This window comes from Mycteria americana, chromosome 5 (assembly GCF_035582795.1).
Source record: "Mycteria americana isolate JAX WOST 10 ecotype Jacksonville Zoo and Gardens chromosome 5, USCA_MyAme_1.0, whole genome shotgun sequence".
Taxonomy (NCBI): domain Eukaryota; kingdom Metazoa; phylum Chordata; class Aves; order Ciconiiformes; family Ciconiidae; genus Mycteria; species Mycteria americana.
Window position 1 is genome coordinate 69,052,746 of NC_134369.1, and position 27,411 is coordinate 69,080,156.

The window sequence follows — 27,411 nt, forward strand, 5'->3', positions numbered from 1 at the left end:
TGCTTTATAACATCAGTAATAACTTTAGCTTTGCATAAAGCTTTCTTACCTTAGCAAAGCTGCTCACTCATCTACTTTTTCAATCTTCATCTTTATTGGTATTTTACCACCTGCTGCTTCCTTTTCTTGTTTGTATCTTATTACAGACCAAAACAAGAAAGTAGAAACCAATTACTATTAAGCTGCCATTTTACATATTTAGCCGCTACCTCCTCTTTACCAGCTTCCCCCACTCTCCGGAACCTGGAAAGAAGCATTCATTTCATTTCAGCAGAAATGATTTTTCCTGCTTTTGCATTTTTTTTTTTAAAGAAAAAACAACCTCAAGGCATTAGCTGGTGCAAAAAAATAGGAAAAAGGTCTATCAGAAAAGTCCAAAAACCATTTTGGACAATTTTTTTTGTTGCTCTTTGGGGTCAGGGTTTTGATTGTTGGAGAATTCCTTAAGTCCAGGAGGGAACTTCTGTTTGTTGCAGAGGTGGAATTTAAATCTGTGTCTCCCACCTGGAGATTAAGCGTCCCAGCCACCTGCAGGGCAATGGCTAACAATTCAGGGAATCATTCCCCATCCCTGCTTAAAAGGAAGTCAAATACTGAGATTTAACAAAGTCTGAATGAGGGGTCGTGCGTGTGTGTGCGCCTGTATCCCAGGGACCTTAAAATTTCTGAAAAAGTCTTATTAAAACTTTTCAGTACTTTGTTTCTACTCGGGCCTTTTAAAGCCAAGAAGATCTCTCATTTCCTACTCAATCACCTAAAATCAAGGAATCGTCAACCTAAGGCCTGTGGGTAATACAAATATATACAACAAAAGCACGCAGTGACCTGCCCTGGAGCTTTGGCAGAGGGCTGTGCAGACCATAAATCACACATTGGATTTGACCTTTTTCCTATCTTATGCAGCTGAAGGAAGATCAATAGGGATTGCTGGCAGTGAGACAGAGGGGATGTTTCTTTTATTTAGCTGTGTTTTCTAAATGATAACAGATGTTCAGTGAAGGAAGGAAGAAAACAATTGTACTTCAGCAGCGGATCACACCAAATGCAATCCTAGCAAGGTGCAAGAACTGATCATCATTTAAGGAGGCACATTTTAGAAAAATCCAAGGTCCGAAAGCACTTCTTAGTTGTAACAGGGTATTGCAGTCATCTCTCTCTGCAGGAGGAGAGAGCCCTGGCCGGGTAGGAAAATGCATAGAAAACTGTTTATCCCCAGGGCAGCTTTCCTGGCACTGTATTAGAGCGAAGGAGTACTACTGAACAGAAGCACCACTTGTCCTACAGAGCCCCAGATCCGAAGTCTACAAATCAAGAGCCTTTTCAGCCTCTAATGTCGGCAAAGACTGAAAGCAGCCCCTGTGAGCCGGCCAGTGCCGGCCCTGTGGTAGCATCGCTCTGTCCTACGCTGGTACCCTGGCTCAGACCAAGAGTCCATCCAGTCCAGCCTCTAATCTCAAGTATTGGCCATAAAACAGGAATACAGGAACAGTTGCCACAAGGAGATGGTTTGGGACAAAGGGAGGATGGGGCAAGTATGCATAGCGGGTGATGCTTTGCCCAGTGGTATCCCAGCTGTTGAGGCTTTTCTGCTCTGGAAGCTTCCTGAGCCTCATACGGTTTGGCTACTCAGCAGCTCTCAACAGATCCCTCTTTCAAGTATTTACTCAGTCTCTCCTTGAATCCACAGAAACTGCAGGTATCCACGATTTCCTTTGAAGGGGGCTCATACAGACTTCATTGAAGGGGGACTGTCCTCCTGTGGAGGACATCAAGTTTAGAAGATCAATACTTCATCTACTCTAAACTCTTTTGAATTTCACTCTTTTTTACCTTACCCTTGAGCCTTACAATGAAGAGCAATGATCAAGAGTAAAGTGTAGTCACAGTCCTGTCTTCCCCACAGGGAGCCGGAGAGCAATGGAAGGAGAAAAGCCTCAGCTTCTTTACCAAAAACCTTTCTGCAGACCTACAGATATCTCTCTTTTCCCTGTACGAGTCATAGCTCGGGATCCCTCTGCACAGCATATTTAAGGAAATCACAGATTTTTAAAGTGTGCACTGGGTGGGCAACACATAAAACGCTCATTCCTAAAAATATTACCTAGCCAGTCTGGTATAGTCAGGACTATGTGCGAGAAGACCTCTTATGATTTCTCATTAAAAGAAATGCTAGGCCTCTCCAATCTATTTTAGCCCATGAATACTAACTAGATATACTAGGGCTATAAATACATTGCAGCGCAAGACAAAGAAAAATAATTTAACCCTTATCTTGCACAGAATTCAATACTTGGAGGAACTGGAGGAGTAAAAAAAAAAAAAACAAAAAACAAAAAAACCCAAAACAGCAGAGCTGTTTGTCACTGGTTTATGACCAGATAAAAAGTTACATGCAACAGCCAGCATCCAGTTCCTGAAGTTGGAAAGAAATTTCCATTTACCTACAACAGTTCCTACTCCAAGGACAAATAGAAAGAAGTGTAAGAAGTGGTAAAACATCTGTGAAGCCTTAATTCGTAACGAACTCCAGTAGTCAGATGGCCTAGCTGTAAGGGATCAGAAAAGAAGCAGGAAGAACAAAAGACTTGGAGCTGCTCTTAGGCGACCAGCAATTTCTAGCAGAAGTTGGTTACAACTCTCAGTCATCCGCACACCTCTTAACAAACACTCGGCCAAACATGCACAACACTTGCTGGCAAATTCTTAGAAAGTTTTAGGAGCCCAAATGTAATTGTAGAGGGAATAAAGCACAAGGGACTTTCAAAATCCACAGGCTCCCCTGTACACTATTAAGAGTGATTGTTCTCAGCTTTGCAAGGGCTGCAAGCAGTTCTCAACTGTTGCTTATTACAACCGAAATAATAAAAAAACCCCACCCTCATCTCCCAGAATGTCCAGAATGACTACATTAATCATAACTTAATAGACATGAAAGGAGGATCCACTTTAGTTCAGCTATGGCACTGACGTTCATGTAAACGTTATTCAAGATGCTTCTAACAGAGGCATGGAAATGAAAATCAAGTAGCGATAAACAATTCTCTTATAAAAATTTTTCCACCATTTCTCTCTCAAGATTAAGCATGTATTCATATTTCGTAGACAAAGCAAAACAATCATTAGAACATCTCCATTCAAAAGGAAATAGATAAACAACTTAACCATTTATTTGACTGCATTGTATTTAGACAGCTTGTACATTTCATAACCCCACTGTTTTTTTGTTCTCATCAAAAAGGATAAAGGGACAGAAGAATATAATCCACTCAAAACAGCAGTCCAGTATTTTGAGATACACTTGATATTTCCATAGATGCCCACCTGATACCTGAACTCCAATATAGGTTGTAATGTTTATACAAGACCTGAAATTTTTTTAACATAGCACTCAGTTTTAGCAGTGCCCTGAAAAATAGTTTGTGACATACTACGCAATGCCAATTAGATTATGCCTACTTTTCTTGAAGGTGATGAACCTGATAATTTCTTAAAAAACAATATAATGCAAACATCCATACCGACATGTCAGCCAATAGCAACATTCGGGCAAATTTAAACATAAAAGCGATCAACTCCTTAGTTAGATTTGTCAATGCAAAAGGCGAGGGGGAGAGGACTGTGTTTTAGCAACAGACATGAGAAATAACCAACTCTTCATTGCTAGACTTCTTTTGAAAACCCATTTTCAGCTCTTTGCAAATTCGGAACTTCCCACTTGATATCCAAATCCCAAGCAACACAGAGAACAAATCTGTTTCTTTTAATACGAACCAACACATACAGCTTCAGTATCTTCCATAGTGAACTGCGTGTTACACAGCAGCAATATCAGAACCTTCCAGGCAATGTGCTCTTTTAAAAGAAACGTGCACCTATTTTGCGCAGTCTTTTCAAAACGTGCATGGCGACAATTACTTCTTACAATAAACAAACAGAATTGTATTTGAAGCTTGCTCAGAAGCGATGCTTTTGGCAGTGCCTTCGTGAAAAGTCATTTCGGCTAACTTCTAAGTCGGCTTTTAAATCTGAAGACACCCACGGCTTAAATATTAACCAATAGAAAACTTGCCTGTCTGGCTTTTCAGTTTTTAAACATCAGCAGACACACAAGATAGGCTAGTTTGCAATTTGCAATGCAAGTCCAACAGCTGTTAACAAGGTATGAAACCTCCCTGATCTGTCTCCTTAGTTCAAGCAAGCCAGAGCAGTCACTACGTCCTGGACCACTGGAACACGGCCGAGAGAAGTCTGTTCCGATTAATTGAACGTTACCAACATTTAAGTCTTAACTATGAACGAAACCTCCTGAAAAGCCACCCAGAAAAATCTGGCAAACCTGAGGGATTGGGAAAACGTGAACAGAAGGTTTTATCATGTCACAAGGCAGTAGTGGCAACATACAGGCTTTACGCCGAACTCCAACGTGCTCTGTGAATAACAGGCTCCAGTTGATAACGCTTTGTCTTGGGCACCATTCTAAATATGAGTTTTCTTTACTGAGGGGAACAAACCCCTCAAAACCACAAATGGTGTCTACAAGCAGAAAACTCAGAAGGGCCAATTTCCATTAAAAATCTTTATTTTCAAATACAACTCATAATTTGTACATGGTAAGAAATGTCCATCACCATGTGCGATTGGTCTGTGCAAAATAAGGCTTTTCTTTAAATCCAGTTTTCCTGCACAGGGCTCTTTTCCAAATGTTACTGGAGGTAGGGGTTTTGTTGGTTTTGTTTTTAAGTGTACAGTAATTAGCAAAAAAAACCCATGACTCAAACCAAACCCTTAAAAAAAAAACAACCCAAAAAACAAAAAACAAAGTGTAGTAAGGCAAATCTGAGGAGTACGCTCAACTACAGAAGAGCGGATTCACTGAGAGTTCATCCTTTTCACAGATTACATAGGTGCTTCCACAAGTCAACTAATACCTTTTTTGTCAAAGTGAAATAAACCCAACTGATTCATAGAACTGGGCCGTATAATCACACTGAACAAGAAAGCCTAGACACTGTAATTACTGAAAAAATTGATGGGTATTGGTAAAACCTATGTAAGCCCAATTAAAGAAAGGGGAAAAAAAATAAAAGAGAAAAACAGAGCAAGAGCAAATGCGTGAAAGAGAGAGAGAGAAAGAGAAGTCCTTCCCCACTGCTTTGATTTTACAGGGAAAAAATCCCCCAATAATTTAGCTCATGTAAGTTCAGAGAAAATGAGAGCAGCTAAAAATGCATACAATACACCTTGAAATTTATTTCCAAGACCAAGAACCAAAGGTTGAAGCATTTTAGAACACTGAAGCAAAGCGATCTGAATCTGAAAAAAAATTGTTCCAACTATCTTAAAATAGCTGTTTTTCAGAGCTTCTAGCAATAATTTTGATTAAATAAAATCATACCAATTTACATTAATTTTCTATATCTTCCTTTAAAAGTCCCTCAACTCTTTTAACGAAAAAAGTGCATCCAAAACCAGCAGAGATTTACTGGTGACATCAGGTTCTCTTTTAGCAGCTACTCAAGGTTTTCAAAATAGCTTACACTTCTTGCTATAAGAAAAGAAGGGCCTTCCAAACCCTCGTTTGGGAGAAGTATCCAAATTATAAAAATCTGAAATAATTTATTATCAAATCCAGAATTTAAATAAAAGCAGAAATTTTCTTGCAAAGACAATTGAAGAAAGTAAAAGAATAAAAGCATGCACTCCAAACTTAGAGGTGAAGACAAATATACTTATCTATACAGGCACTGGCAGACGCAATTTAATTGTTACTGTTACTCATTGTAACACACACCCCACCCTACAATACATTTTTTCATTCACTAATCACTGAGGTACCAATATTTAAGAATGGAAAATTCAATATTGAAAAATAAAACCTAAAATTGAAGCCTTTTTCCAGAAAACTATGGCAATTTTTGTATGAAATGTTAGTATACTTATAGAATTTTACAATCTACATTGGCTTTTTTCTGGAACCAAAAGTTGCGTTCCACATACAGGTTCTTTGATAAAATGTTCACTGTGTATGTAATACAGTCAGTAGACTTGCAAATGAATGAACATATCTTGGCTATCAACTGGCACATCTTGCTGGTACCAAAAGAACTCGAAGTTTGAAACAATCGGTTTTAATTCTGAACAAATGCGCCATGCCAAAGTGCAACAAATATGTGCGACACTCAATGAGACACTGACAGATTAAGAGCTGCATGGAAATTACTAAGTCCACCTGCAAAGCAATTTTGTACAAATTGCATTGCATGCAAAGGACAACTCTGCGCTGTTGGGACGTCAGTTGCTTGATGTGATGCTTTCTTTTAACGCAGCCATAGTTTAAGACGCAGTGCATCAACTCCATTTAAATAGTATCTGAACAGCCTCTTGTCTCGCACAAAACCAAGGTTTTCATAAAGTTTCAAAGCAGACTTATTTGTGATTTCTGTTTCCAATACAACCTTTAAGGGGAAAAAAAAAAAAAAGAAAAAAGCATATCATATTAGAAAACAGTTGCAATTACACGACTACTGAACAAATTTCAGTTTTTTTTAAAGGTACGCTTATTAGCAATGACTGGAATTAATTTTTTCTTGTCCTGACTTATTCAAGCAACCTCTCTCCATTCCCACACTTAAAAAAAAAAGGCACAGTTAATAAACAATTGTAATTGTAAACAACTTTCATATAAAGATTTTAGTTCTTTGCTGTAAATAGTATTTCAACTCATTACTTAATAGCTAGGGAAAAAAACCAACCAAACAAAAACCAAACGACCCCAACCTCCCAAAATCCTCCCCCCCCCCAAACCAACCTACCAAACAGGTTAGGGTCCAAAACATACTTTGAATTTTGCATGAGCAACTGAACTTTTGCATGTCACAAGAACTTGGCACATGAGGTTCTGTTTAGTCATTTAATATCTTTGACCTCTAATTCAATAGATTTAGACCTAGATACAAGCTTCACTATTCTACAACTAGCTGTCAGACCCAATGTTTGCAACGAATATTTGTGCTCAACACAAGTATCCCAAACTCAAATCAGAGTGCACACCAGGGGGAAAGAGCAGCTTTTTCCATCTTCCCCCCCCCTGTGTTGATAAGATCCCAGTTGCAGGAAGACCTGTCATAAATAGCTCAGACCAAACCCAAGTGTAAGAGTAGTCCAAATTAAGCAAAGACTTAAAATCATCCTAGAAGTTTCAAGTACAGGCAAAAAACTACATTGGCGTTAACAAGAAGCTAAATACAAAACTGCTGAAGTATGTCCCTCTGAATTGTTTTCCCCTCTTTTCCTCAAATGCACTGAGCAGAGCTCTGGCATACCTGGTAAGCTGTGCACCCACTCCAAATGATAAAAAATTGTTTTGCCTCTTTACTGTTGTCCAACTCAATTATTTAAGGATTCTACTATTAAGGACAGATCATGGTTGCACAAGAACACAGGCTGAACTAATAAGCTGACTAGACTACATACAGTCCCATGACAATGTACATTCACGTATTAAACAAGAGCTGATGGACGCTGTAGAAAGACCATATAATGAAAATGCAGCCTAAGCAATTTCTACAGCAAACCAGTGATCGCTGCTGGTGTTAAGTCCACTAATGGCTATTTCTAAACCAGCATTTGATACCCACTCTGTATAGTTAGAACTATATACATAAAACTCCCTTAGTCCAAAACCAGTCATCTACCCCACCTCCAAACCCAGGACTCCCTTCCCCTCCAATAAAAAGCAGGAAAACTGGTTAACACCCCCCCACCCCCTTAAAATCAGGAACAAAATATTAAACTGCCCTACAAATACAGACTAAGTCAATCTATTTTATGGACTCTGTGGCCCCACTGCCTTCAGGCTTGCATTTCCATTCTCCCTCACCTCTTCTGCCAGCTCACTAGGCTTGCTGCTGAGCTACTTCAAAAAGCAACCTGGTAGAAAACCTTTACTTTTTCTCTCCATCAGGTCTGGTTTCTGCAGTCTGAGGAGTGGCTAAGCCAATGTGAAAGAGGGAGGTAGCCAGCAGTTAGACCAGTCACCTTCAACAAGATTTAAAAATCCATTTAATGTATATATTTGACCATTACTCAAGTTTCAAGCCACTCTTAACTGCATTCCAATGGATAATTCCCCCTGTGCTTCTCAGTGTAACAATGTTGAAAGAAGAATAAACCTGGGGCTAAGAACACAAGGAACAACATAAGACTTAGAAGTTGTTTGTTTTCCAAAAAGGAACCAAGAGTCACACGTTAAAATATTAATAGTCAGAGTTCTTAAGTTACAGCAGGACAGTCTGTTGTACCTGCACACTTAAGACAACCTAATGCAATTCTTAGTCTTATGGCAAGAATTAGAGATAGAATTTCTCTAGCTGGTACCACACAGAATACTACTATTGAGTCTTGTGACTTGATCGAGTACTCTTAACATCCTTAAGCCGTTAGAATGGATAACTATAATTTATAACAAATATGGAAGTGCAATAGTTTTCCTGAAGAGTGCTATTGTCTACACAATTATGCACATTGTACAACTTCTTAACTCAAATTAAAACAAAGCATTATGCCAAAGAGGAAATCTGACCCATGCAACTCCACAGTGCAGGAGACTATTATTTGAACTCTACCTACAAATGGCATTCACTCTCATAAAAGTTTAGTAACCTGGCAGAGTGATACAACAAGTTCGTGTTCAACTGCAAGCTTGCACATCTTGCAATGCTAAAAGACTTCCAACACTGCAGATCACTGAATTTAAGGGAGTGGTTAAATGTTGAAATTCAGGTTTGTTGGAATCCCACTACCTGAGTGAATGCTCATCTTGAATGCAAATGCAAGAGATTTGCTCTGGTATTTCTGAGGAAGACTCAGCACAATGAAAAAGAATTCCCTGATCTCAACATACTGAGTTGATCTCAAAGGGCTAAAGACATGTTTCTATTATCTAAAAAGGAAACGCAGTCATATTTTATCCAAATTTCATTAGCTTCGTTTTGTGCAGGATTCATCTCTTCCTGTGTGAGATTTTCATTCAAGCTCCAAACCTTCAATATTTACATTTATTTCTGGTCTCATAGGGGCTATTTTGTTGTACACATATGCCTGTTAAATCCCCTAATAACAGAATCACATCTTCCCTGGAGACCAGCAAAGGTCTGATTTGATTTAACAGCATTTTCTGCACAAGTTGCAACTTTCTGAAGGCTGTTACTTTCTCTTACGTCTTAAATTTCATAAACCTAACATTTTATTTCAACTCTCTACTTTTAACTCAGTTTAGAAGCAAGAAATCTTCTATAGTGAGAGTGGAGTGCAATGTTTCTTGTTATTACATTTTCATACCTAGAATTTATTCCTAAACTGAAGAAAAATTGAGAGGTCAAGCTTTCTTGCTTCTTCAGTTCAAACTCTGAATAAACCCAAGTTTAGAAACCAAGTCATAGAACAAATGCATCCAAACCAAATAAGCAAATGAAGAAGAGGTTGCTATTCTTACTTGTAAGTCTGGCATATCATCCGACTCAAATTATGGGTGCTTGTCCAGCGTCCTTATTCAGTTTAACCGCCTTAACTTTTAAAGAAAGGTAGTACCCAAAATGTAACACTTAATACCTTAGCCAATTTGTAGATTAAGAAAAAGCTAAGATGTCAATAGTTTGATAATTTTAAATAGGATTATATAAAAATATACATTTAATTTTTACAAGCGTGGTACTGAATTAAAATAACACACCTACTGGTGTGGTCAAAAAAACCCAACCCACTTTAAATCATCCTAAAGTTTCAATGGAAATTCTCTTGAGAAGTTGCAACTCCCTTTCACATTCTACAGTTTGCTTAAAAAAGCTCTTAGAAGTCCCACTTACTAGCGTCTTATTTTGATTAGTTACCAGTTACATGGTACATTATTTCAGTACTACAAAGTGAATGAATCGTATGCAGATTCCTTATAGTAATTTGTTACAGATGGAAAACCTACATATGAATTAACAACTCCGCCTTTCTAATTGTGATTAAGGGTTGTAACAATTCCACATGAAGGGCTTAAGCAGTACAATTTTCGAAAATTGCTTGTCAGTAAAAACTAAGCAAATGTACAAAAAGCAGTGAGATGCCCAACTTGCTGAAGTAGGCACATATTCTTCCAGTGTAAAAAGGAAAGTATCATCTTCAAAACTTTGGAGATGGGAGAAAAACTATTTACCTTCACCTGATTTATTTCCATAGTTCACATTTTCTATGCAACCAGCCCATAAAGTTATTCTAAATCTCTGTGATCTCTTGGAAACTTAGCCCATTATAACCTTGAAAACCTTCAGTTCACTACCCCAAACACTAAATTTCATTAACATCAAATGCCCGAGAAAGGTTAAAAAAAAAAACAAACAAAACCCCGCAAGTTTTGTAATGTTATATCCAGACACTCCAGCTCAAAGCATGCTGTTGAGTACTTTCTTCAGGCTTGAAGGTTATTTGTAGTTCAACCACCCACCCCCAACATCAGATCACTTCCCTCGTTTCTATTCTAATACAGGCCACGGCCAGCTTCATGGCCATCTCCTCCCCTCCACACAGATTCCACCCCAGCCAATTCACTTCACTTACTCACCCCACAGCTTCCCCAAGCCGGGAAACAATCCCTGGTTGGAAGGATTATCGCCTCTCAGCTTTGAAGCACGGCTTATAGCATAAACTACCTCTTAGGCAGCTGACTGACCACAGAAGCTTGCACTGTACATCACTTGTTGCATAGGCCTGGCTTAGTTTATTCCCACTAAATTAGCTTACAGGGGAAAAAAAAAAAATGTCCTTAATCACTAAAATATTGCAGCATACTTTGAAATACCAGCACATCAGTAGTGATCTTTCAAGATTTTCATCTATGGTGTTGTACAAATCCTGTATTTTTCAGGACTCAATGCTGATATCTCGAAAGTCCAATCTACGGTACTTTGAAAAGCAACACACTGAACGAAGCATTCATCAGATTATATGCTATAAATTATTAAAATTAAGTAGATTTACTGCATCTATTCCATAATTAGACTGAAGGGAAGAGTTTCCAAGCAGCCTTTGGAAATTTTTCATGACACCCACAGCTGCATATTCATGTTTTTAATCCTATTCCAAGCAAGTGTCAGAAAATAGCATTTTTTTCTTAATTGCTGTTCATTTTATATCAAGTAGCAGCATCTTTTTATTTTCATCGTGCTTCTGATTTTAGTAAGGGATGTAGAAAAATATCTTAAGAGCAGCAGAGATGATTAAACTATTTACACACCTCACGAAGACAAATTACCGTGATGCACTGCTTCACGTTTGATCAGCTCTAGGCATCAATCAGACAGTCAGAAACCATTCTCCCAACAACTGTTGTAAAAACTGGTGAGGGTACATGTCTTGGCTCTGTTGGACAGAGCTTTTAATGAGTGGTGAGCTGGATTTTTCAAATTCTGGTCATGACTGAAAACTCAGCAATCCACCATGCGGTACAAGTAACCAACATTGTTATTTTGTACCACATATATCTGGAAGAAACCTACACTTGGTGGCAAAGAAGAAAACATGAAAACGTTGGCTATTTGGCTGTAGATAACCTGTACGTGAAAAGGAACAACATAAATATATCAAATCAGTGTGGGAATGCCTCTGCTGACTGGTGTAGAAAGTCAGAAACATACTCTGCTTGCACTCCATGTTGCCCAGGCATAATAAACTCCCATTTCAAAATTCTATGCCAGCACAAGACTCAGCTGATGCAAAAGCCCCCAAGAAGCAGGGCATAATTAGCTCAGAATCATCATCCCACAAACATGGTTACACAGTTTCCAAACTGGAACCGAAACATGCCTGTACCTGTCCAGCACGCACTTCAAGGAGCTTGAATTGTAGCGCGTTCGATTAAATTGGGATAGCTATAGTCTCTGAAAAATGCCTTCTGCACTCAGTATGAAGCATTTATATGCACCATAGATGAAAATCTGTGACTAAGACTTGATGAGGTCTCACCGCAGACTAGCCTGCAACCCTTATCATGTTTATTTCATATTTACAAAGTTTTTTTTGTTTTCCAAAAACAAAAGAAAAAAAAACAGGAAGAAGGACTCTTGGGCTAATATTACAGCAGTAGAAAAAAAAGAAAGACACAGGAGACACCATTATGCGTATACCTGTTAGACAGTCCAATTTAGAAATGAAGCTCCATGAGAAGTAGTACATACACTCATAAATCATATGGTAATTATTGCAACTCTGGTAGCTTGAGCAGAAATAGCTAATTCTACTAGTGACTCTCTAACAGTAGGCAATCCACTTCTCTGCATCTCAATTCTCCAACTGTGATGTGAACAGTGCGATACCGTTCCTCAGTTATTTTTAAATTTTTTTAAATCTTGAATACCCTAGCAATGGCAAATGAATTCAAAACCATAGTGGAAAGCAATGGAACAAACAAACAAACTTTTCTTGATTAGTTCAACGTAGCAAATCGTAAAACACATTAGAGAAGCGCATATTACATATGATGATAGAAGCAACAAACCAAAACACAGAACTTAAAGAATTATAGAACTATCAGACCGCACTACACTGCCTGAGTACAACATAAATTATAGGGAAAAAACAAAACAAAACACCAGTAAGCAGAGGCATGAAGGAATCTGAAGGGAAGAATAAATATCTCAAACAATGAATGAAGTCAGAGCATATGCAAGGATGCTGCAAGAGGCGTAACACAACAAGAGGAAAAATAAACAGAGTATGTGCCAGAAGTCCTGCGACACAAACTGTAGTTTTGCATAAGAAACTTCACCGTGCCGCAGTAGGACAATTGAGGGAGCAGATGAAATGAGATAAAAGAGAGATCAAAGGATCATTAACTATGACACACTGAAGTGACACAGTGCTCACATATCAGGAACAAGCTAACAATTGCAGTGTACCAAGCAGATGAAAGTTAAAGGGACAGATAACCAGATTAAGGAGAATGGATGTAGGGAGAGTTCCTCACAAGTTAAACATGGCAAATAAAGATAGTTGCTTTACATAGATTTAAAAAAGTAGGGATTATAATCTGGTAAAAGGGAAGACTAATAACATACAAGCCAGAGAAAGTTTCACAGCGATTCGGTTACTTTCCTTCCAAGTTTTCGGTGACATGCTCAATCATGAGAGTTCTGTTAGTGCTACATAATATAACTATGCGCTGTCAGAATAGCCTGACGGCTTGTTGTGAAAAAAACATATTCTGCAATACTACAGCACGTACTGTTCCAGTATCTCCGTGTATTCTGAAACTATGGAAGTATTACACACAACATGCAAGTTACACTAGTCAGCAACACCTTAAACTAGAGTCTTCGGGGGAAAACGTGCCTGTGACCAAAGGCTGAGGCAGCTTCGTAAAGTAAAACAAAACCTGAAGCGCTGAATTTGAGCCCTTATGACAAATTTAGAAAATCCTTCTCCTATTTGTGCCGTACTTTTTTCTGTTATTTTTCCTTTTATTATAAAAGGAATAGCTTCTTACCAACCCACTCCCCAACTAAAAAAAGTCCTGTAAAAGAAAAACCTGTGAAATGAATCCACATATAGGAGAATGCAAACCATTTACATTATGAAAGGTTTTGATTATAAAATCTTACCTCATCACAATCTCCTTCAACCATAGCATAAATAGCTTTCTTAACCAAGTTTGTACCTGAAATATAGATTTCAGTAAGTGTCAGAGTTGCAATGCAAAAGATGCTAGTTTATATATGACTAACGTGTGCTACCTACATGACAACAACTGGGGAAAGCAGGGAAGAGAGAAACAAGAAGTTGCAGTCAAGTTGTAGTCTCAAGTTTGAACATTAAAATAATCCGTAAAGTTATACAGAGACTCAGCTTGAGCGCAAGATTCTTCTAACACAAGGATATTAGAAACAGGTTTCTATGTTTAACATAGCGTTATATATAGCCTTCCAAGATGTGATTCATTCCTTTTTGTTGCATTTAAAGTCAAAATCTGCTGGCATGTACTTGAAGGACATTCATCTTCCAAGGGAATTTCCTCTTACTAAAACAAATACTTCTATTAGTAACAGAACTTATGAAACCATTTTTCTTGTGGTTCACTCCCATTTGGATTTGCTAGTATCTATTTGCCCATCCCTTCCCCTCAGTCAAGCATTAATTTAATTCTTTATCATTATTTTTCATCTATTTCACAACAGTTCTACAAATGTAATATCCCTACCTGTCTGTAGAATTGGGGTGAAATTGAAAGTTGATTTCAAAGTTATTAGTGGAAAAAACTGCTGTTCAATGAAATTGCATAAATCTCACTTCCATAAGAAGGCTAAGGAAAAGGAAAAAAAACCCCAAGGAATCTAGAGAATGTTTTAAAGTATTCTCAAAACTTTAATCAATTAAGATTTTCATTGAACGTATGACAAAACTGTACTACATTTAAAACAAATCTTCAGATTAACAGCATACTTTGAGAAACAGCAAGGTGGCAAGCATAGGAAAAAGTCAACATACATAATGCTACAGTAAGCAAGGCTTTAAACATAAATTCTATTTATATAATTCTAAAATAATGAACTGACTAAAGTGAGGAAAAAAATCTTGCAGGGATCTTCATAATAACAGCATTAGTTCTTATTTACTTATGAATCCAAGCACCAGCAATTAAATTATGGCAGGCTCCTTCATGACTCAGCTAAAAGGAAAGGAGACAGTGATTCCTCAGTATCCTCTTCCCTCTGCTCCACTACAGAAACCAACAATGGCTTCAGAATTACACTGAAGAAAAAAGACAAAATCCGCACATGCTTGAATAGTCATGCTAATATGTAGTGCTTCAAGTTTTTTGGAGTTTTTTTTTTTTTTAAGAGAACAAACACAATGGTACCATTCTGCAATGTATCACTGCATTTTTCCATTGCAAGTAATTTTCTGTCTTTAATCACAAAAGTATGAGCTGTTCAGTGTGAATGAGTGGTGAAGCACATTTCTAGCCTTTAAAGCTGATGTCTACATTTTAAGTTAAAAATGTTACAAAATGTAATTTCACAATAACCAACACAAAAAAAATTAATTTCCATAAGAACAGATCTTTAATTAAGCCAACTAGGACAACCGGTGTTAGAATGAAAATCCCTTCATCAGGGCAAAACTGATCAATGAGGGAGGGCAAACTCCCTGCCAAGAGTGATTTCTTTTATCATCTAACTTCCCAACAAAACAGACCTCCGTTTCAGTCAGTCAAGTAGCAATACACAACTATTTTTCTTCACTTATTAATACAACAATGAGCTACATACATTCTCCCCAACGGGCAATATATGCATAATTGATAGGGGAAAGCCAGGGTGTAAGTTCACTGAAAAAAGATAGACTGAACATAACATAAAAATACAGTGATGAGGGCATATATAAAAATGCAAAGCAATTCCCACTGTTGGTATTTGACAGTGGTAATAGGCAGAGGTAAGGGGCTGCTGACCGCCTTTCTTTTTAGCTTTATTGTATCCCAGATGTAAGTCTCATGGGGCATTTCAGGTTATTTTAACAAAATAAAAAAAACCACTGGGGAGCTTGTGTAAGGCGATGAGTAAGGCGGGGATGACAGACAAACCACCACATCTAGAAGTTCAGTTCTGCTTAAATCTTTACGACAGCTATAGTTATCCCAACTACAGGATTTAAGTAAGAAATAACAAAAAAGGCTATTCTTACCAATTCCTTTTCTTCTGTATTTGGAATCCACTGCTAACATGGCTATATAACCTCTGCGGAACATCTTTTTGTGCATATCCAGCTTGCAGACGATGGCACCTACACACTCCTCACCTACCATGGCCTTAAAGACAAACATACACGTATGCATTCTCAGTTGGTGATCTACAGTGCTACCAAAAGTAGTAAACCAGTTCATTTTAAGTGAAACAGCCACACAAAATTTGTTTGCATAAAGCTATGAAAAAATAACTAAATAAATTTTAAAAACGTCTCCAAAAGTATAAATAAGATTAAAGGACTCTTACTTCTTTATTACATTCAAATAAATTACAGTCAATTAACAACCCATGAATTGGCCTGGAGAGAACCACAGTATTATTCCATGAAATCTACAGGCAAGAACATGTGTGATGGGGGGGGGGGGGGGGGGAAGACCAGGTTAAGGCATAAATCACCCTTTCACACAGGCTGCCACAGAGGAAAAAAGTCCATTCCTGTTTTACAGTGATCTGAATTATGCTTAATTTTTGTCTGGTTTTAATGTCAAGGCCACAATGGATCAGAGAAAAATGTTGCTCCGTTTAATCTTTAGAAACTGTCTTTTTCAGTCATATGACACCCAAAGAACAAACAAAAAAGCACACAGTTAATTTCACACATTTTAACTGTTCAGAGATTTCATTTGTTAAGAGCTATACACTGACAGTTAATCCCAACGGTATTGTCACAAAAAGTGTGGTCAAGGAGATGTAGTTATTCTGAAATATTAAGAAAAAAATCCCCCAAAAAAACCAACTCCGCCCAAACACTTATCAGACCACTTGCACAACCACTATGTTCACCAAAATTTTACCATGAAATATATTAGAGAAAGGGTGTAAGAAAAACCAAGTCATACGTTAACTGAAGGATTAGGCAGCATGAGAGATTAACGGCATTATAACCTGCAGCAGTAAAATGGAATAATGCTGCAGAGCAGGACAGCATCCAAGGGGAGAATGAATTACTGTTCATTCAGGAAAGACTGACAGAGATAAAAAAGAAACTCATAATTGAACATATGGGTGTGTAAGTGGATCCACAGACTTTGATAGACCTGTATCTGCAGGGGGGAAACTAGCCTTCGGCTCAAGCATAGCAACTAAACCGGGACTACAGCACATGACTGGCACAAGCATGTGCTGGCACCAGCGCTTCTGGATAATCCAAATTTACAACAGTAAGACACGTCAAATGAAAAGGACTTGCCAGAGCCAGTATTGCCAGGCCTCAGTGCAGCCCACCTGCAAACCCTGTGCTCACTTCTCCCAAGTCTATGGTATATACTCTATAGTCTCCAACCACCTGAACCTTTTTGTATACAGCTTGTAGGCTAAGACTCTACGGACAGAAGATTCATTCATGCGGATCACATTGCAGGCACAGACCCACAGTTTTTTCGCCCCACGAAGAATGCCTTCTAGCATCTCTACCTGGAAGGTGGGTTATTAACCAAGTTAGCTGTCAACCAGGAGCTGTATCAACGGCAAAAGGAAGCAGCCCAAAACATACAAGCTGCAGTTCCAAAGCTCTATGATACAGCATAATCCTAACACCACTTCTAATATAGTTTAAGCTCATCAGGCAAATGTAATTCTTGCTAAGTTTTTATTTGGCAGGAAAACACATTTTTTTTTAGCAGTATCCAAGAACAACCCTGAACAATCTAACAAGTGTTTTTTAAAACAAAAACTGTAACATGATCTAAATGGACCGAAATACACAGCCTCTAAGCAGTCTTTCATTTGTTCTACACCACAGTTTATTCCATAGAAAAGGAAAGCTATACTTATACTAAAACTGTGTATGCAAAGTGTCAGCTCAAGGCAAGTTTTGTATCTCGGCTCAGACCTGAGAAAAGCAGGGAGTTAAATAAAGAGTATCATCAGACAGACTGTTCATAACATTGCTATAATTATGCAGAGTACCTAGATGTAATCTTATACCTCACTAAAAAAAAAAGCACACCACAAACTAGCATGTTATAGTTATGCTTTGCCCTGAAGTGAACACGTGCAAATTGTTGATCGTAACAGTCACGCGGAGAATTTTTAAGATTTTTTTTTTTTTTTTTTTTTTTTTTTTTTTACACACTTCAAGAGTAGTGACATTCTAGACATTGCATATCTGTGTTCTTGTTTAGGGCACTTTGCAGAAAAGCTATGTTCATGAATCATATATTTAAAATGCTAAATGAATAGCAAAGAATTTTGTTTCAGTGATCAAAGAAGCAAATACCCACTGGTTTTACCACTGTTGCCAGAGAGCTGAATAAAGCATGACTTTGTTACCAGTTCCCCAAACACTTAAATCTATTTCTCTGTCTTTAGACAGGTAAGTCTGCCAGTTAATCTACAGTTGTTCCACTTACAGAGGGAGTGCTGCATTTCCACCTCAATTTGAGGTTTTTTGTCGCCTTTCCTCTCCTTTCTCCTCTCCAACGTTATCTAAAGCTGGAAATGAACCTAAAATGTGACGTAAAACTTTGTAATTTAATTCCCTGGTGAAGGTTAAACTGTGTAAATAATAAAAAAAAAATCAGACTGAAATAGGGTAAGTGGGAAGGAAAGAGAAAAAGTAGTTCCCATACCAACACCATTTATGAAAAGACAATGATGGGCCAAATTGTCTTTTCAGGTGTATGAGAGTACTTCTAAACATACAAGTTTCTGCAAACAGAATTCAGCCCAAGTTACTATTATATATGATAAACCCCACAGAGTACTATAAGATTTACTTCAATCGTAAGTCATTAGCAGGATTAACATACGTGAATTCAAATCCAATATTTGCATCAACTTTGTTCTTATTCCTAAGTTTAAATGTTTAAAACAAACTAGATTTTAATGTCTTCATATTGCAACCATGTATCACTAGAAGAGTTAGCACAAAAATGTCTGTAAATTGGCAAGAACATTGCTTTTCACAAAGTTGAACAATTGGCATTAATTTAATTAGCAAAGATGGCATTAAGTCTATCGGCCACAGTCTGAGTATGCATTTAATACCCAGATTCTGTGACATTTGTTCCCATTTAAAGAAGATTAAAACAACCAACTAGCCCCTGAAAGAGAAATATTTTGCAGTTCAAATGCAGTAGAACTGCAATACAGCTTCCCTTCCATACATGCACCAAAATCCATCCCAAAGTATCACAGAAACAGCTCTGTATGAATCCTTTGGCTTACATTTAGCGATCATGTTACTGAATGCCATTAGAGGATACATTTAGGCTAATGGTTTTAACCTAAAGTCTGGCAGTTCAGTCAGAGCTCTTTACGATACCGGGCAAATCACTAAGTCGCTCTGTTTCCACTCTGTGAAACTGGACACGAGCAATCCCCTCCTATGCAAGGGCATTGCCAGAATAACTACACTAGCTGCTGTTACGTACTCAGATGCTGCAATGACTGAAGTTTTCACAAAGCCGCTGACAGTGAGAGTAGCACAGCAAGCCTGTATCTAAAACCACGATCATTCCTAAGAGAAAACTGGAATACAGAGAGAGTTTGCAAATTGGGAATGGATGTTATAGAATTTCTTCCTACATCTGCCATGAGGCTAGGAAGACTTCCCCGACAGTTTCCTAACTTTTCTGGTTCTTCTTTTATGCCTCAAGTTTTCCACAACCGAAAGACAGGGACGATGTCTTACAAGTCTTAATTTCAACGTGAAGTACGCTTAGACTCTTGAATAAAATCCAATTAAAAAAGAAAAAAAAAGGCAGGCAAAGCATTAGTATAAAACAAGATCTTAACTGTAGTCATTTAGAATTTACAACACATCTAAAACCACTTACATGGAATTAATAGGTTATTTTCAAACTTGCGAAAGTTTAAATTATAAATGCTGCTATAGCTAGTGGCAAAGTTAAGAACCCAATAAAAGCAGAGATTTTCCAGATTTTTCATAGAAGGCAGCTGAATGGTGCAGTATTGTGAATTACAGGAGAGGTTACAACACTCAGCCAGAACTCTGCTTTTATTACATCCTGTCTTATCCAAACTTTGGCAGAGAGAAAGGTTTCCTAAGCACACTAAAGTATTTTGAAAACAATTTTCTGAAATATTTAATATATCAGTTCTAAATGGAAGTTTTAGAACTTTAACACTGCTAAGACTAGAAGCTGCAAAAACACTTTATTAAAAGGAAGCTACAACTTTGAAAACGCATTTCCAATCTATATGGGGACAAAGCTGTAGCGATGCTTAAGAATGCTTCACGTGAAACTAAAGATACTCCTTTCCTGTCATTTTTTGACAGAGGAGTGGTTATCACAGGTCATTTGAAGAGAAATTGGGCTGACAGAGCTCCTGGGAATAAATAAAAACCAGGCACTTACAGGTCATCCACACCCAGCACACAGTGTGAACCCGCTCTTTCAAAGACAGGCAACACCTGAGTTTAAGCAGACAGTTGCAGTTTATGGAGGAAAAGGTTATTACCTTGCAAGAGCTCAGGCAGATAATGCTGCACTGTAACACTTCAGAACTGATCATCAAGTATTCCCAACTTGTTACCCCTAAAGTCAGGAAGACAGTTACACAGATGAATTTGACATTAAAATGAAGAGGTTCTAAAGATTCCTAGTATCTCCAGGTCCTTTTAAAGTGGAATATGAACTTCTTTTTTGAGTTTACAGTTAGGAAGTGGTTTGATACAGCAAAACCATGCTAGTGACTAGTTAGGATTGGTCCTGTGCCTTCCCTCCAGCTGTGCATTCTCACCTCTTCCCTTGCACCAACACTGGTGCCTGTGACATCCTACTATGAATGTGGTCGGAGTCTTAAACCAACAGAAACCTAACCCTAAAACATATACACACACTTATAAATACATGGTGGTGGTGGGAGGGCTATCTTAGCTTCCCAAATCAGAGAAACACAAGGGTTGGCACAAGCCAGGAAGAGGCAGTTAAACAGAACGGAAAGGCAAGCAGCCCTTTTGGTTGCACTAGCCATTAGAGCAATGGTGCACCTTGGGAAGGCCAAGCCAAAACTCAGCAAGTTTCAAACCCATGAGATAAGCATCGACAGGAATAATGTTAATAATGCCCCCAGAACACAGCTCTGCATTGTTAGGTATCCAAAATACTAGATAGCAAAATTATGGTGTTTGAGATGGCTCACTGAATAAATATCAGCAAGGGACAACTGCTGATCATTTACGGAAAATACACATCCCGTCTTCAAATTTAAATGGCATTAGTACTTTCCCCTCACACGTCAAGAAAGGGAAAGGAGCCCATGACAGTGCAATGAAGACAGGGGAGTATGCATGGGAAGATTTTAAAAACGGTGATGGTGAAATTCAGTAAAGGAATTGATTGAACCCCTACAGGTATTTTTTCGAATACAATCAAATTACAGTCTAACTCCTCTCCCCAAGACCAATCAAAAGCTGAAACCAGAAGGGTGTGAGGCCACAAGGCATTAAAGACAAACGACTCTGAGATCAGGCACTATGCTTCTGTTCACCATTCTGACACTGTTCTTGCTAATTGGAATATGCAGTCCCTGACTGAAGATAAATATTTTAAAGACACTTATTAGATAGAAGTAGTTCAGGAATCCATTAACTGCAGGAACAAATTAAATTTTATAGAACAGAAAGTCTTCAAGACAACCTCTAGAAAACAAGCCTTAAAAATACTAAAACCAGTCAGAAAACACACCCATCAAATTTGATTCAACATACTACAAGAGCTTCAAATTATTAAGTGGATAACAATTTGCTAACAGCTTTAGACATTCATAGCCACATATTCTACTCTACAGTTTTATGTACTTTACATTGTTCCACCCTTCAAAAAAATGGCAAATTGAGTAGAATTACACACAGTTCAAATAAAGTTTTGTTGATTCTTCAAGGCTATTAAAAAAAAAGAAGCTGTCACTATAAAATAAGCTGAAGACACTTTCTTTTCCTTGAGTGATACCTTATTCTTTGAATGCACTTGTTAAAAATAAATATTAGAAATCATCTGTTTTAGTGCTCTGTCAAACAACTTGCCATTGCTCTTTTCATAACAACATTCTCAAGTTACTCCCTGGCAAAATAATAAAGATTTAAAGTCTAAACAGATGCACTGTGATCTAAGAGTATCCAACATTGCCTTGGCATTACCAGCGATACACTTGATGCTGAAAGTATGGACATTTGCAGTTCACAAGCATTTCTTTTCAGTACAAGATAAATCAGTCACACACATAGCTCAATGCTTGAAAAATACCATTCTGCTCTGATCAGCATCCTTATAATGGCAAACATGACTTTGCATCAAACGATGTTTTCAAATATTTTTGTATTTCTATTTTGTTCCAGAAAGTAATGCTTTGCTCAACTTCCTATAATCCTACTGTATTCCCTCTTCAGGGTTTTAAGAGGCACAGTTCTGAAAATCCTCCTATGAATCATATAAATCCTGCTATAAATTATACCAGACCCTAAACCAAGAACATTCAGGAAGTTTAAAGCCAGATGGATTCCATTAGCCTCACCTCCTGTACTCATATCCTATTAAAATTTTACAGAAATACTCCTGAATTGAAGGGTGTCTTAGCTGTGCCTAAATCATACCTTCCAGAGAGGTGTCCAGCCTTGATTAAAACATCAAGAGAGAAGAATTAATCATTTACCTTAGCAAGGAAGTGCCATACACTCCCACAAATGTTCTGTTTTGCACACGTAAGTTTTCCTATGAGTGAATCAAACACAGCTAAGCTCCCACTATGCACGTATACCCCTCAGGCCAACTTATACTCAGTTTCATATACCTGTGGACAGATTATCATCCTAAAAGCATACTTTTCAACTGAGACACAAGTTCTTCCATAAGAAGTGCTAAATATTTAGAAAGACAGAGTGACAGCTAAATCAATCTTTTCAATGCAGTGCAGTAGGAAGAATATAAAACTAAATACATCATTAGTACAGCAAGACAATCTAAGCAGCACAAGAATTTCTGCATGCTGCATACACTATCACATCTGTAAGAAGCAATACAGTTCTACTTGTCTTTTTCAAAGCTAGTAGATCAAAAAGCCTACAAAACCTTTAACACTGTCTCTCCAGTATCACTTAACATTTATATGCTAGCCATGCTGAAGTCTGTTTTAAAACCATTGTGCAAGAATTACTAAGCACTCATAAGATGCTCGTGGACTAAGCACTTTCCTTTTTAAATACAAAGCTAGGAACTGAGACAGAATGATAAAATGAGCTACCAAAGGTCACAAAAGTCAATGTCAAAACCAAGATTAGAAGCCTTGAATTCCTGGATCCTAGCCCTGTGCTCAAACCCTTTCCCCACCACTTAAAACATACATTACAAATGTATGAACTTCAGGCTTATTCTTTACTTATACATGCACAGGTCACAAGGGGACTTCATTAGGAAGACAGGTACTTCCAAAAAAGCTTGGCCTTATCCACAAAAAGATTATTAGAAGTATTTCCACAAATGTCAACCCTTTAATCCTCTCCTCCCCAGCCCCAAACCACTCCCAGTTCCTGCCCTCCCTTGCCCCCTCCGGCACTTACCAAAAAGCAAAGTTGTGGCCAGTTGTGGATAAAATACCTATATGTGTAAATGGAGTAGGGTTCAGACAGATCTTTGGTGATCAGTCTCATGATATCGGGCATCTGCAGCTCTGACTCGTATCGGACGTATCGTATCGTTAGGTCCTCCTCGGGCTGAGAGTCCGTTCCCGAGCCTTTCAAACTGCAAGCTGCTGCTAAGGACCTGGAGAGTAGCAGCAGGGACTCCTCCTCCTCCCCTCCTTCATCCCCCTCCTCCTGCTCTTCCTCCTCCAAGCCAGTCCCTCCTGCCAGTCCGTTGCGGGCTGCAGTCTTAGCAGCAGTCGTAGCTGTGGCAGCAGGCTGGCTCCTGTCCCCTGTTGCTGCTGCTGGGGGAGAAGGAGGAGGAGAGGGTGCAGTCCTTCCCTGGGGAGGGAGGTGGTTGGTAAGGGGGGATGAGCACGGTGCTGTGGTCGGGGGCGATGACTGCTGCTGCTGTCCGGAGCCCATTGTTTTGCTGGCTCGCTTGTTCTCCAGCCCCTCGGGGGCTGCCCCTGCCTCCGAGCTGATGATCTTGCTCTTGAGGGAGGCCCGCAGGTGCCGCAGCTCGGGGCTGATGAGGCCGTTGAGCTGGTGGTTGTGGTGCGGGGGATGGTGGTGGTGGTGGTGGAGGCGGTGCTGCTGCGGCCCCCCCTTGCCGCCGTCGCTGCCTCCTCCTCCTCCTCGCTGCTGCTCCCGTCCGCCCGTGGGTCCCTCCTCTTCCTCCTCCTCTTCGGCCTCCTCGTCCTGGGCCCCGGTGCAGGCGGCGGCGGCAGCAGAGGAGGTGGAAGAGGAGGAGGAGGAGGAAGCAGCTCCCCCTCCTCCTCCTCCTCCGGGGAAGGGGGAGAGCGTGTCCCCCTGCGGGGAGAGGACGCTGCTAGGCCCCGGCGGTACCTCGGCCATATCCTACGGGAGAGACCGACACAAACCCACCGAGGAGGAGGGCGTCAGACGAGACGGGGGCGAAGGGGGGAGGTGGCGGCCTCACGGGCCGCGGTCGAAGGGGGGGGGGGGGGGGGGGGGGCACGAACAAAGGCAGAGACGGTGCCCGGGCCCCGCCTCGCCGCCCCGCCGCCGCCTCTTCCTGCTGTCCCGCTCCCCCCGCCACCGCCGCCGGGGCCCTTCCCCGGTCGCTTGCGGGCCCCGGGCGGCCACCCGCCGCCGCCGCGGCCTCCCCGCCCGTCGCCACGGCCACTCACCCCCGCGTCTCCTCAGCGCCGCGGCTCCCACTCTCCGCTCATCCAGCGGCCGCCAAGCGCGGCCGCTGCTGCCGTAACCCGCGGCCAAGTTTCCTGTCAGCTGTTACGACACTTCCTCCCTTGGCGGCGGGGCCCAGCGACGGGCGGGGCGGGGCGGGGCGGGGCGGCCTCGCAATAGGCCCGGGCGGGACGGGGACGCTGGTGGGGTCCGGCCGCCCTCACGCCGCCGGCCCTGCCCGGAGCCCGGCGTCTTTGCCCCGCAGGGTCCTGTCGCCCCGCCCCGCGGGCCAGCCCGGGAGGCTCGGGGCACCCGCTCCCGGGGCTGCTGGGGGGGCCGCGGCCTGCCCGGGTGAGGCCGGCACTGGGGTCAGGCTCGGGCCTTGAGGCCCGCTCGGCCTAGGCCGGTGCCCCGGTGCTGCCGCTCTGCCGGGGCGCCGGAGTTGGCGTGCGGTTGTGCTTGTGAGTCCTCCGGCGATGTGCATCAAACGTCTCCCTGTGCTGGCCGCCCTGCCCTCGCTCACAGCCCGGGAGTCGCTCACGTTGGTGTTTGCGCTTTTTGTTTGATCAGCCCGAACCTGGCTGGGCACCGGCGCTGCCCAAAGGACGCTGCCAGCAGCGTTGAGTCCGGGGACAGGCGCCAGCAGCGTTTTGGTGACACTGTTGCGGATCAGGGGAGAGCACGGGAGTTGTTACCCTTCCTTTCCAAAGCAGCATGAGGGACGTCATTCCTCGTCTGGATAGGCAAAGGCAGGCCTTGAACTGCGTTCTGCAACTGATAACAGTGGAAACTCAGCAAAGCTGAAAGAAGCGATCCAGTTTCTCCACTGCTGTTCCACATTAAATAATCCCTGGTTTAAGAGCACACTACTAGATACCACAGCAACAAATAAGTCCTTTAGATGTGAGGATTCTATTAAAACACACACAGAGCCCCTCAAAATACAGAGAAATAGTGGGTTCTTCCTTTCTCACATGAAAGCGTTGCAGGGCTGCTGTAAGACTTGCCCATTTTCATTTGCTACAGTTATTTTTCAAGGAAGTGACAGGTCTGGACTTAAAAGGAAAATCCAGCAACTTCTCTACATGTCCGAACAGGGTTCTTTAATTAGGAAGAAAATAGGCTGTGGGGTTACAGGCTTCCATTTAGGAATTGCTGACTTCTGAAGTAAAGTAGGAAAAGAGTAAAATAACTGTTTGAAAGTGAGTGAATTATAAGGCTTTTATTCAAAGTAATTAATGACAGAAATACTTCATTTTTTGAGAATGAAATGGGTCTCCCTATCCTTTTAGATTGATTTCTTTTCTAAAACTCCATTCAGAAAGATTAATGCATATTATCTCTATTCAGGTCAGCTTTATGTGTCCTGCAGTCGCTCTGCAGATCAGCTTTCAGACACTTCTATCTACAAAGGTGTACACGTACGTAATATTGTTCAAGGGTTTAATGGGTTTTTGTGTGTGTTTTCAGGCACCAAAGGACGTTTGTGGGCCTGATCGGAACTGCTCTGGCACACCGGCAGTCCTGTGAAGTTCACTGTCCTCACGTAGTTTAAACAGAAAGAGCAAACAAATGTCATGTCAGCGTAGGGGTGGCCCAAACCTGGTTCTCATTTGCCATGTTGCGGCAGTGTGATTGAGAGCATCCGAGCCACATGTTAGGGTGATAGCTGTGTTAAGAAGACGATCCGGCGCCAGCAAACGTTGTGAGAGAGGGTGAAGATGATCTACCTTATCATGAAACCACTGTGTTACCTGCAATGAACTTAGAGGTACCATGGAAAAAAGCCTCTTGTGTGTGCTCTCTACCACACTGGTAACATTTTCTGTTCCACTTCCAATACCTGTTGAACCACTTCCAAACTCAGAAGGTCCTAGTTCTGATGTTGATCTTAACAGTTCATTGTCCATAGCTAGGATCCGTCTGACCAAAGGTAGACACGGGTAGGACAGACACCTCTGAGCTGGTGCCTTTGATTCCCCTTAATGTCAATGGAGAGGAAAAGGCACTCCTGTGGTGGGATTCAGCTCATCCTAAAGTAGATTTCTAAAGCAGGTCGGGTGAATTGTGCTTTGGAGGTGCCGTCATCCCATTAAATAAAGATAACTCGGCGTAACCTGTTCATCTCAGACGGGTACCCCCTCTGTCACTCTCTGAAGTTGTCCTATGGCCGCTGTTGAGATGTTCTCGGTCTGAGTGCCTACTGTGCCTCTTAGTTGTCTTATTTCTTGTCTTCATTATGACAACAGCTGCTTTTTAAATGGATGTTCTGAACCAGAAGTGGCACCTTTCTTTCAATAGCTTTAGGTGCATTTTATTCCTTAGATTTCCTCTCACTGCTTTTTGAACCTCCAGCAGCCCTGAGCACCCTCATGTGGTTGCGAACCACACCTTCTGAAGTAGGGATGGGGCTTGAACACAAGCCTCATTGTTTCTAGTTCTTTATTCAGTAACTCCGTGACCTTGGAGGTTTCTATTTATTTGTTAAGAAAACAGCACACAATTAGGAAACTCTCCCTGTATAGTTCTGTTATCTATGGAAAGAAAGGGAGCTATTGATGGCCTTCCTCCTTTTTCTCTTCAGTATTTAAGGCAAGTACCTACACATTGATTTAGCTTCACAGTTGCTCTACATTAGATCTGAACTCAAGAAAACCTTGGTGGAAAAATGGACATCTAAACATGCCATGTTCTCTGTCATAATAAAGGTGACATCCCAGCTGCACCAGAAATAAGGATGTTGGAGGCAGAATATTGAGTTGTACTTAATCTAGGCAATAAACCATAGGAGCAGGTCAACGTTTAACAAAGAAGCATTCTTTTTTTTTTCCTCAAAGAAGGGGAAGTAGTTTGACATGAGCGTTTGACATGAAGTAGAATTCCTTCCAACTA

The 27,411-nt window shown here is 40.5% G+C and overlaps 1 protein-coding gene across 6 annotated transcripts; it reads right to left on the minus strand.

The window, feature by feature from the left end:
• Positions 1 to 3,145: 3,145 nt before the first annotated feature.
• Positions 3,146 to 24,657, minus strand: NAA30 (N-alpha-acetyltransferase 30, NatC catalytic subunit). 6 transcript variants are annotated; one of them, XM_075503856.1, is made up of 6 exons: positions 24,522 to 24,656; positions 24,166 to 24,228; positions 23,308 to 24,117; positions 15,724 to 15,847; positions 13,641 to 13,696; positions 3,146 to 6,455 (listed from the first exon to the last, which is right to left on the minus strand). In XM_075503856.1, the coding sequence occupies exons 2-6, from the start codon at positions 24,223 to 24,225 to the stop codon at positions 6,318 to 6,320; spliced, it is 1,188 nt and encodes a 395-aa protein (XP_075359971.1). In that variant the 5' UTR covers positions 24,226 to 24,228; positions 24,522 to 24,656; the 3' UTR covers positions 3,146 to 6,317. The 6 variants fall into 6 exon arrangements, with proteins under 6 accessions (XP_075359971.1, XP_075359970.1, XP_075359972.1 ...); XM_075503855.1 differs by having other exon boundaries at positions 23,308 to 24,119; positions 24,162 to 24,228; XM_075503857.1 differs by having other exon boundaries at positions 24,187 to 24,228; positions 24,522 to 24,655.
• Between the last annotated feature and the right edge of the window lie 2,754 nt (positions 24,658 to 27,411).